At 51.1% G+C, this 12,690-nt stretch overlaps 1 protein-coding gene across 5 annotated transcripts in view; it reads left to right on the forward strand.

Moving 5' to 3' along the window:
* Nucleotides 1–12,690, forward strand: part of secisbp2l (SECIS binding protein 2-like) — a 61,521-nt gene that overhangs the window by 29,699 nt on the left and 19,132 nt on the right. For all 5 annotated transcript variants that reach the window (XM_079824876.1, XM_079824878.1, XM_079824877.1 and 2 more), the window contains 3 exons: nucleotides 7,204–7,370; nucleotides 7,466–7,586; nucleotides 11,842–12,004. In XM_079824876.1, the coding sequence (XP_079681002.1) occupies nucleotides 7,204–7,370; nucleotides 7,466–7,586; nucleotides 11,842–12,004 (451 nt within the window). The remainder of the gene's footprint in view (nucleotides 1–7,203; nucleotides 7,371–7,465; nucleotides 7,587–11,841; nucleotides 12,005–12,690) is intronic.

Genomic DNA, 12,690 nt, shown 5'->3' on the forward strand with positions numbered 1-12,690 from the left:
AGACACACAACTCTGAGACACACGACTCTGACACACAACTCTGAGACACACGACTCTGAGACACACGACTCTGAGACACACAACTCTGAGACACACGACTCTGACACACAACTCTGAGACACACAACTCTGAGACACACAACTCTGAGACACACAACTCTGAGACACACGACTCTGAGACACACGACTCTGACACACAACTCTGAGACACACGACTCTGACACACGACTCTGACACACAACTCTGAGACACACAACTCTGAGACACACAACTCTGAGACACACGACTCTGACACACAACTCTGAGACACACAACTCTGACACACAACTCTGAGACACACAACTCTGAGACACACAACTCTGAGACACACAACTCTGAGACACACAACTCTGAGACACACAACTCTGAGACACACAACTCTGAGACACACGACTCTGACACACAACTCTGAGACACACAACTCTGACACACAACTCTGAGACACACAACTCTGAGACACACAACTCTGAGACACACGACTCTGACACACAACTCTGAGACACACGACTCTGAGACACACGACTCTGAGACACACAACTCTGAGACACACAACTCTGAGACACACGACTCTGACACACAACTCTGAGACACACAACTCTGAGACACACGACTCTGAGACACACGACTCTGAGACACACGACTCTGACACACAACTCTGAGACACACGACTCTGACACACAACTCTGAGACACACAACTCTGAGACACACAACTCTGAGACACACGACTCTGACACACAACTCTGAGACACACGACTCTGACACACAACTCTGAGACACACAACTCTGAGACACACAACTCTGAGACACACAACTCTGAGACACACGACTCTGACACACAACTCTGAGACACACGACTCTGACACACAACTCTGAGACACACAACTCTTAGACACACAACTCTGAGACACTCAACTCTGAGACACAACTCTGAGACACAACTCTGAGACACAACTCTGACACACAACTCTGACACACAACTCTGAGACACAACTCTGAGACACAACTCTGACACACAACTCTGACACACAACTCTGAGACACAACTCTGACACACAACTCTGACACACAACTCTGAGACACACAACTCTGAGACACACAACTCTGAGACACACAACTCTGAGACACACAACTCTGAGACACAACTCTGAGACACTCAACTCTGACACACAACTCTGAGACACTCAACTCTGAGACACTCAACTCTGAGACACTCAACTCTGACACACAACTCTGAGACACTCAACTCTGACACACAACTCTGAGACACTCAACTCTGACACTCAACTCTGACACACAACTCTGAGACACTCAACTCTGACACTCAACTCTGAGACACACAACTCTGAGACACAACTCTGAGACACACAACTCTGAGACACACAACTCTGAGACACTCAACTCTGAGACACTCAACTCTGAGACACTCAACTCTGAGACACACAACTCTGAGACACTCAACTCTGAGACACTCAACTCTGACACACAACTCTGAGACACTCAACTCTGACACTCAACTCTGAGACACTCAACTCTGACACACAACTCTGAGACACTCAACTCTGACACACAACTCTGAGACACACAACTCTGAGACACTCAACTCTGACACTCAACTCTGACACACAACTCTGAGACACTCAACTCTGACACACAACTCTGAGACACTCAACTCTGACACTCAACTCTGAGACACAACTCTGAGACACTCAACTCTGACACTCAACTCTGAGACACTCAACTCTGACACACAACTCTGAGACACTCAACTCTGACACACAACTCTGAGACACACAACTCTGAGACACTCAACTCTGACACTCAACTCTGACACACAACTCTGAGACACTCAACTCTGACACACAACTCTGAGACACTCAACTCTGACACACAACTCTGAGACACTCAACTCTGACACACAACTCTGAGACACTCAACTCTGAGACACTCAACTCTGACACACAACTCTGAGACACTCAACTCTGACACACAACTCTGAGACACTCAACTCTGAGACACTCAACTCTGACACACAACTCTGAGACACTCAACTCTGACACTCAACTCTGAGACACTCAACTCTGACACACAACTCTGAGACACTCAACTCTGACACACAACTCTGAGACACACAACTCTGAGACACTCAACTCTGACACTCAACTCTGACACACAACTCTGAGACACTCAACTCTGACACACAACTCTGAGACACTCAACTCTGACACACAACTCTGAGACCCTCAACTCTGACACACAACTCTGAGACACTCAACTCTGAGACACTCAACTCTGACACACAACTCTGAGACACTCAACTCTGACACACAACTCTGAGACACTCAACTCTGACACACAACTCTGAGACACTCAACTCTGACACTCAACTCTGACACACAACTCTGAGACACTCAACTCTGACACTCAACTCTGAGACACACAACTCTGAGACACTCAACTCTGACACTCAACTCTGACACACAACTCTGAGACACTCAACTCTGACACACAACTCTGAGACACTCAACTCTGACACACAACTCTGAGACACACAACTCTGAGACACTCAACTCTGACACTCAACTCTGACACACAACTCTGAGACACTCAACTCTGACACACAACTCTGAGACACTCAACTCTGACACACAACTCTGAGACACTCAACTCTGACACTCAACTCTGACACACAACTCTGAGACACTCAACTCTGACACTCAACTCTGAGACACTCAACTCTGACACACAACTCTGAGACACACAACTCTGAGACACTCAACTCTGACACACAACTCTGAGACACTCAACTCTGACACTCAACTCTGACACACAACTCTGAGACACTCAACTCTGACACACAACTCTGAGACCCTCAACTCTGAGACACTCAACTCTGAGACCCTCAACTCTGAGACACTCAACTCTGAGACACTCAACTCTGACACACAACTCTGAGACACTCAACTCTGACACACAACTCTGAGACACTCAACTCTGACACACAACTCTGAGACACTCAACTCTGACACACAACTCTGAGACCCTCAACTCTGACACACAACTCTGAGACACTCAACTCTGAGACACTCAACTCTGACACACAACTCTGAGACACTCAACTCTGACACACAACTCTGAGACACTCAACTCTGAGACACTCAACTCTGACACTCAACTCTGAGACACTCAACTCTGAGACACTCAACTCTGAGACACTCGACTCTGAGACACACGACTCTGAGACACAACTCTGAGACACACGACTCTGACACACAACTCTGAGACACTCAACTCTGAGACACAACTCTGAGACACAACTCTGAGACACTCAACTCTGAGACACTCAACTCTGAGACACTCAACTCTGAGACACAACTCTGAGACACACAACTCTGAGACACACAACTCTGAGACACACAACTCTGAGACACTCAACTCTGAGACACACAACTCTGACACACAACTCTGACACACAACTGAGACACTCAACTCTGACACACAACTCTGAGACACTCAACTCTGAGACACACAACTCTGAGACACTCAACTCTGACACTCAACTCTGAGACACTCAACTCTGACACACAACTCTGAGACACAACTCTGAGACACAACTCTGAGACACACAACTCTGAGACACACAACTCTGAGACACAACTCTGAGACACTCAACTCTGAGACACTCAACTCTGACACACAACTCTGAGACACTCAACTCTGAGACACACAACTCTGAGACACACAACTCTGAGACACTCAACTCTGAGACACTCAACTCTGACACACAACTCTGAGACACTCAACTCTGAGACACACAACTCTGAGACACTCAACTCTGAGACACTCAACTCTGAGACACACAACTCTGAGACACTCAACTCTGAGACACTCAACTCTGAGACACTCAACTCTGAGACACTCAACTCTGAGACTCTCAACTCTGAGACACTCAACTCTGACACACAACTCTGAGACACTCAACTCTGAGACACAACTCTGAGACACTCAACTCTGACACACAACTCTGACACACAACTCTGAGACACTCAACTCTGACACTCAACTCTGAGACACTCAACTCTGAGACACTCAACTCTGACACACAACTCTGAGACACTCAACTCTGACACACAACTCTGAGACACTCAACTCTGAGACACTCAACTCTGAGACACAACTCTGAGACACTCAACTCTGAGACACACAACTCTGACACACAACTCTGACACACAACTCTGACACACAACTCTGACACACAACTCTGAGACACTCAACTCTGAGACACAACTCTGACACACAACTCTGAGACACTCAACTCTGAGACACTCAACTCTGAGACACTCAACTCTGAGACACTCAACTCTGAGACACTCACCTCTGACACACAACTCTGACACACAACTCTGACACACAACTCTGAGACACTCAACTCTGAGACACACAACTCTGAGACACTCAACTCTGAGACACTCAACTCTGAGACACACAACTCTGAGACACACAACTCTGAGACACTCAACTCTGAGACACTCAACTCTGAGACACTCAACTCTGAGACTCTCAACTCTGAGACACTCAACTCTGACACACAACTCTGAGACACTCAACTCTGAGACACAACTCTGAGACACTCAACTCTGACACACAACTCTGACACACAACTCTGAGACACTCAACTCTGACACTCAACTCTGAGACACTCAACTCTGAGACACTCAACTCTGACACACAACTCTGAGACACTCAACTCTGACACACAACTCTGAGACACTCAACTCTGAGACACTCAACTCTGAGACACAACTCTGAGACACTCAACTCTGAGACACACAACTCTGACACACAACTCTGACACACAACTCTGACACACAACTCTGACACACAACTCTGAGACACTCAACTCTGAGACACAACTCTGACACACAACTCTGAGACACTCAACTCTGAGACACTCAACTCTGAGACACTCAACTCTGAGACACTCAACTCTGAGACACTCAACTCTGAGACACTCAACTCTGACACACAACTCTGACACACAACTCCGACACACAACTCCAACTGAGACACAACTCCAACTGAGACACAACTCCAACTGAGACACACAACTCTTGACACACAACTCTGACACACAACTCTGAGACACTCAACTCTGAGACACACAACTCTGAGACACACAACTCTGAGACACTCAACTCTGAGACACTCAACTCTGACACACAACTCTGAGACACTCAACTCTGAGACACACAACTCTGAGACACTCAACTCTGAGACACTCAACTCTGAGACACACAACTCTGAGACACACAACTCTGAGACACTCAACTCTGAGACACTCAACTCTGAGACACTCAACTCTGAGACTCTCAACTCTGAGACACTCAACTCTGACACACAACTCTGAGACACTCAACTCTGAGACACAACTCTGAGACACTCAACTCTGACACACAACTCTGACACACAACTCTGAGACACTCAACTCTGACACTCAACTCTGAGACACTCAACTCTGAGACACTCAACTCTGACACACAACTCTGAGACACTCAACTCTGACACACAACTCTGAGACACTCAACTCTGAGACACTCAACTCTGAGACACAACTCTGAGACACTCAACTCTGAGACACACAACTCTGACACACAACTCTGACACACAACTCTGACACACAACTCTGACACACAACTCTGAGACACTCAACTCTGAGACACAACTCTGACACACAACTCTGAGACACTCAACTCTGAGACACACAACTCTGAGACACTCAACTCTGAGACACTCAACTCTGACACACAACTCTGACACACAACTCCGACACACAACTCCAACTGAGACACAACTCCAACTGAGACACAACTCCAACTGAGACACACAACTCTTGACACACAACTCTGACACAAAACTCTGACACACAACTCTGACACACAACTCTGACACACAACTCTGACACACAACTCTGACACACAACTCTGACACACAACTCTGACACACAACTCTGACACAAAACTCTGACACACAACTCTGACACACAACTCTGACACACAACTCTGACACACAACTCTGAGACACTCAACTCTGAGACACTCAATTCTGAGACACAACTCTGACACACAACTCTGAGACACTCAACTCTGAGACACAACTCTGACACACAACTCTGAGACACTCAACTCTGAGACACACAACTCTGAGACACACAACTCTGAGACACTCAACTCTGACACACAACTCTGACACACAACTCCGACACACAACTCTGACACACAACTCCAACTGAGACACAACTCCCTCTGACACACAACTCCAACTGAGACAAATGAAGATATTTTAGTGTAAATCTGATGCTCTGAAAGGCCTCCATTGGCTCAACTTTACACTCTCAAGACCCTTAAAAGACACTAAAGACTAAAGTTACAAAGTCCATCTCACTACAGCGGCTCTACAATAACTTTATGAAGACGAGAATAGTTTCTGTGCGCAAAAAAAGCCTAAATAACGACTTATATAGTGATGACGATTTCAAAACACGGCCTCATGAAGCTTCGAAGCGTTATGAATCAGTGAGTCGATTCAGCGTTTCAGAGCGTTATGAATCAGTGAGTCGATTCAGCGGTTCAGAACGTTATGAATCAGTGAGTCGTTTCAGCGGTTCAGAGCGTTATGAATCAGTGAGTCGATTCAGCAGTTCAGAGCGTTATGAATCAGTGAGTCGATTCATAACGCTCTGAACCGCTGAATCGACTCACTGATTCATAACGCTCCGAAGCTTCATGATGCCATGTTTTGAAATCGTCATCACTATATAAGTCGTTATTTAGGGTTTTTTTGCGCACAAAAACTATTCTCTTCACTTCTTAAAGTTATTGTAGAGCCGCTGTAGTGAGATGGACTTTGTAACTTTAGTCTTTAGTGTCTTTTAAGGTTCTTGAGAGTGTAAAGTTGAGCCAATGGAGGCCTTTCAGAGCATCAGATTTACACTAAAATATCTTCATTTGTGTCTGAAGATGAACGGAGGTCTGACGGGTGTCCAACCACATGAGGCTCAGCCAATTTTCATTTTTGGGTGAACTAACCCTTTAATAAGCGCGAGGGAGGGAGAGTGAGCTAACGCTGGTGTGTGTGTGTGTGTGTGTGTGTGTGTGTGTGTTGTTGTCAGTTGGGACAGTGGCCGCTCTGCACAGTAAAGATGGCGGCAGTCGAGTGACAGGACTCAAGAACACATACACCCCCCCACACAACATCCTGGACTCCAGCGCGCCGCGCATCAAGAGGGGCAAAGAGAGAGAGATTCCCAAAGTCAAGAAGACCACCGCCATGAAGAAGGTGCTTCACACACACACACACACACACACACACATGCCGCTGAGCGTGACAGGATATGACATCATTAACCCCGCCCCCTCTCTCTGTGTGTGTAGATTATTCTGCAGGAGCGCGAGGTGAAGAAGGGCAAGAGCTCTGCGGATCACGGCGTGCCTGGAGCCGACGAGCAGAGAGACAGTCTGAGCTTCACCGACCCGCTCACACAGGAGCAGGACGGTACGAACACACACAATAATTACACCAATCAGGCGTAACATTATGACTAGTGAATAACACTGATGATCTCCTGTTAGTGGGTGGGATATATTAGGCAGCAAGTGAACATTTTGTCCTCAGAGTTGGTGTGTTAGAAGCAGGAAAAATGGGCAAGCGTAAGGATTTGAGCGAGTTTGACAAGGGCCAGATTGTGACGGGTCAGAACATCTCCAAAACTGCAGCTCTTGTGGGGTGTTCCCGGTCTGCAGTGGTCAGTCTCTATCAAAAGTGGAGGACCAGTGGAGAACCGGCCACAGGGTCATTGAGGACCAGTGGAGAACCGGCCACAGGGTCATGAAGGACCAGTGGAGAACCGGCCACAGGGTCATGGAGGACCAGTGGAGAACCGGCCACAGGGTCATGAAGGAACAGTGGAGAACCGGCCACAGGGTCATGAAGGACCAGTGGAGAACCGGCCACAGGGTCATGAAGGACCAGTGGAGAACCGGCCACAGGGTCATGAAGGACCAGTGGAGAACCGGCCACAGGGTCATGGAGGACCAGTGGAGAACCGGCCACAGGGTCATGAAGGAACAGTGGAGAACCGGCCACAGGGTCATGAAGGACCAGTGGAGAACCGGCCACAGGGTCTTGAAGGAACAGTGGAGAACCGGCCACAGGGTCATGAAGGACCAGTGGAGAACCGGCCACAGGGTCATGAAGGACCAGTGGAGAACCGGCCACAGGGTCTTGAAGGAACAGTGGAGAACCGGCCACAGGGTCATGAAGGACCAGTGGAGAACCGGCCACAGGGTCATGAAGGACCAGTGGAGAACCGGCCACAGGGTCATGAAGGACCAGTGGAGAACCGGCGACAGGGTCATGGAGGACCAGTGGAGAACCGGCCACAGGGTCTTGAAGGAACAGTGGAGAACCGGCCACAGGGTCTTGAAGGACCAGTGGAGAACCGGCCACAGGGTCATGAAGGACCAGTGGAGAACCGGCCACAGGGTCATGAAGGACCAGTGGAGAACCGGCCACAGGGTCATGAAGGACCAGTGGAGAACCGGCCACAGGGTCATGAAGGACCAGTGGAGAACCGGCGACAGGGTCATGGAGGACCAGTGGAGAACCGGCCACAGGGTCTTGAAGGAACAGTGGAGAACCGGCCACAGGGTCATGAAGGACCAGTGGAGAACCGGCGACAGGGTCATGAAGGACCAGTGGAGAACCGGCGACAGGGTCATGAAAGACCAGTGGAGAACCGGCGACAAGGTCATGAAAGACCAGTGGAGAACCGGCCACAGGGTCATGAAGGACCAGTGGAGAACCGGCGACAGGGTCATGAAGGACCAGTGGAGAACTGGCGACAGGGTCATGGAGGACCAGTGGAGAACCGGCCACAGGGTCTTGAAGGAACAGTGGAGAACCGGCCACAGGGTCATGAAGGACCAGTGGAGAACCGGCGACAGGGTCATGAAGGACCAGTGGAGAACCGGCGACAGGGTCATGAAAGACCAGTGGAGAACCGGCGACAAGGTCATGAAAGACCGGTGGAGAACCGGCCACAGGGTCATGAAGGACCGGTGGAGAACCGGCGACAGGGTCATGAAAGACCAGTGGAGAACCGGCCACAAGGTCATGAAAGACCAGTGGAGAACCGGCCACAGGGTCATGAAGGACCAGTGGAGAACCGGCCACAGGGTCATGAAGGACCAGTGGAGAACCGGCCACAGGGTCATGAAGGACCAGTGGAGAACCGGCCACAGGGTCATGGAGGACCAGTGGAGAACCGGCCACAGGGTCATGAAGGACCAGTGGAGAACCGGCCACAAGGTCATGGAGGACCAGTGGAGAACCGGCCACAGGGTCATGAAGGACCAGTGGAGAACCGGCCACAGGGTCATGAAGGACCAGTGGAGAACCGGCCACAGGGTCATGGAGGACCAGTGGAGAACCGGCCACAGGGTCATGGAGGACCAGTGGAGAACCGACCACAGGGTCATGGAGGACCAGTGGAGAACCGGCCACAGGGTCATGAAGGACCAGTGGAGAACCGGCCACAGGGTCATGGAGGACCAGTGGAGAACCGACCACAGGGTCATGGAGGACCAGTGGAGAACCGGCCACAGGGTCATGAAGGACCAGTGGAGAACCGGCCACAGGGTCATGGAGGACCAGTGGAGAACCGGCCACAGGGTCATGGAGGACCAGTGGAGAACCGGCCACAGGGTCATGAAGGACCAGTGGAGAACCGGCCACAGGGTCATGGAGGACCAGTGGAGAACCGGCCACAGGGTCATGGAGGACCAGTGGAGAACCGGCCACAGGGTCATGAAGGATCAGTGGAGAACCGGCCACAGGGTCATGAAGGATCAGTGGAGAACCGGCCACAGGGTCATGAAGGATCAGTGGAGAACTGGCCACAGGGTCATGGAGGACCAGTGGAGAACCGGCCACAGGGTCATGGAGGACCAGTGGAGAACACAGGGTCATGAAGGATCAGTGGAGAACCGGCCACAGGGTCATGGAGGACCAGTGGAGAACCGGCCACAGGGTCATGGAGGACCAGTGGAGAACCGGCCACAGGGTCATGGAGGACCAGTGGAGAACCGGCCACAGGGTCATGGAGGACCAGTGGAGAACCGGCCACAGGGTCATGGAGGACCAGTGGAGAACCGGCCACAGGGTCATGGAGGACCAGTGGAGAACCGGCCACAGGGTCATGGAGGACCAGTGGAGAACCGGCCACAGGGTCATGGAGGACCAGTGGAGAACCGGCCACAGGGTCATGGAGGACCAGTGGAGAACCGGCCACAGGGTCATGGAGGACCAGTGGAGAACCGGCCACAGGGTCATGGAGGACCAGTGGAGAACCGGCCACAGGGTCATGGAGGACCAGTGGAGAACCGGCCACAGGGTCATGGAGGACCAGTGGAGAACCGGCCACAGGGTCATGAAGGACCAGTGGAGAACCGGCCACAGGGTCATGAAGGACCAGTGGAGAACCGGCCACAGGGTCATGGAGGACCAGTGGAGAACCGGCCACAGGGTCATGGAGGACCAGTGGAGAACCGGCCACAGGGTCATGGAGGACCAGTGGAGAACCGGCCACAGGGTCATGGAGGACCAGTGGAGAACCGGCCACAGGGTCATGAAGAACCAGTGGAGAACCGGCCACAGGGTCATGAAGAACCAGTGGAGAACCGGCCACAGGGTCATGGAGGACCAGTGGAGAACCGGCCACAGGGTCATGAAGGACCAGTGGAGAACCGGCCACAGGGTCATGGAGGACCAGTGGAGAACCGGCCACAGGGTCATGGAGGACCAGTGGAGAACCGGCCACAGGGTCATGGAGGACCAGTGGAGAACCGGCCACAGGGTCATGGAGGACCAGTGGAGAACCGGCCACAGGGTCATGGAGGACCAGTGGAGAACCGGCCACAGGGTCATGGAGGACCAGTGGAGAACCGGCCACAGGGTCATGGAGGACCAGTGGAGAACCGGCCACAGGGTCATGGAGGACCAGTGGAGAACCGGCCACAGGGTCATGGAGGACCAGTGGAGAACCGGCCACAGGGTCATGGAGGACCAGTGGAGAACCGGCCACAGGGTCATGGAGGACCAGTGGAGAACCGGCCACAGGGTCATGGAGGACCAGTGGAGAACCGGCCACAGGGTCATGGAGGACCAGTGGAGAACCGGCCACAGGGTCATGGAGGACCAGTGGAGAACCGGCCACAGGGTCATGAAGGACCAGTGGAGAACCGGCCACAGGGTCATGGAGGACCAGTGGAGAACCGGCCACAGGGTCATGGAGGACCAGTGGAGAACCGGCCACAGGGTCATGAAGGACCAGTGGAGAACCGGCCACAGGGTCATGGAGGACCAGTGGAGAACCGGCCACAGGGTCATGAAGGACCAGTGGAGAACTGGCCACACGCAACTTACAGGATTTAAAGGATCTGCTGATAACATCTTAGTGCCAGATACCACAGCACATATTCAGGGGTCTAGAGGAGTCCATGCCTCGACAGGTCAGGGACCAACACGATATTAAGAAGGTGGTCATAATGTTATGCCTGATCGGTGTATATAACTAAATATGGCAATGCCAGTTTTTCCAGTATTGTGCAGCTCTAATATGATCAGAAACACAATCATGTGTAAGGTAGTGCTCATCTGTCTCCTGTGTGTGTGTGTGTGTGTGTGTGTGTGTGTGTGTGTGTGTGTGTGTGTGTGTGTGTGTGTGTGTGTGTGTGTGTGTGTGTTGTAGAGAACGGTCTGAGCATGCCCAGTGATGCGTCGCTGTCTCCAGCCAGTCAGAACTCTCCGTACAGCATCACGCCCGTCTCTCAGGGGTCGCCCGCCAGCTCGGGCATCGGGAGCCCCATGGCAGCCTCAGCCATCACCAAGATCCACAGCCGCCGGTTCAGAGAGTGAGTACACACACACACACACACACACACTGCCCCTAAACCTACCCATCACAGGAGACTGTGCAGTTCACTTTCTGTGAAAAAAACCTCATTCTGTGATTTCTAAGCATTTTGAAAAGTGAGGACATGGGGAACGTCCTCATATTACAACACCTGTAATCAGGTGTGTGTCCTCAGGTACTGTAATCAGGTGTGTGTCCTCAGGTACTGTAATCAGGTGTGTGTCCTCAGGTACTGTAATCAGGTGTGTGTCCTCAGGTACTGTAATCAGGTGTGTTGTCCTCAGGTACTGTAATCAGGTGTGTTGTCCTCAGGTACTGTAATCAGGTGTGTTGTCCTCAGGTACTGTAATCAGGTGTGTGTCCTCTGGTACTGTAATCAGGTGTGTGTCCTCAGGTACTGTAATCAGGTGTGTTGTCCTCAGGTACTGTAATCAGGTGTGTGTCCTCAGGTACTGTAATCAGGTGTGTGTCCTCAGGTACTGTAATCAGGTGTGTGTCCTCAGGTACTGTAATCAGGTGTGTTGTCCTCAGGTACTGTAATCAGGTGTGTTGTCCTCAGGTACTGTAATCAGGTGTGTGTCCTCTGGTACTGTAATCAGGTGTGTGTCCTCTGGTACTGTAATCAGGTCTGTTGTCCTCAGGTACTGTAATCAGGTGTGTGTCCTCTGGTACTGTAATCAGGTG

The sequence above is a fragment of the Gobio gobio genome (genome assembly GCF_949357685.1).
Source record: "Gobio gobio genome assembly, chromosome: 9".
Lineage (NCBI taxonomy): Eukaryota > Metazoa > Chordata > Actinopteri > Cypriniformes > Gobionidae > Gobio > Gobio gobio.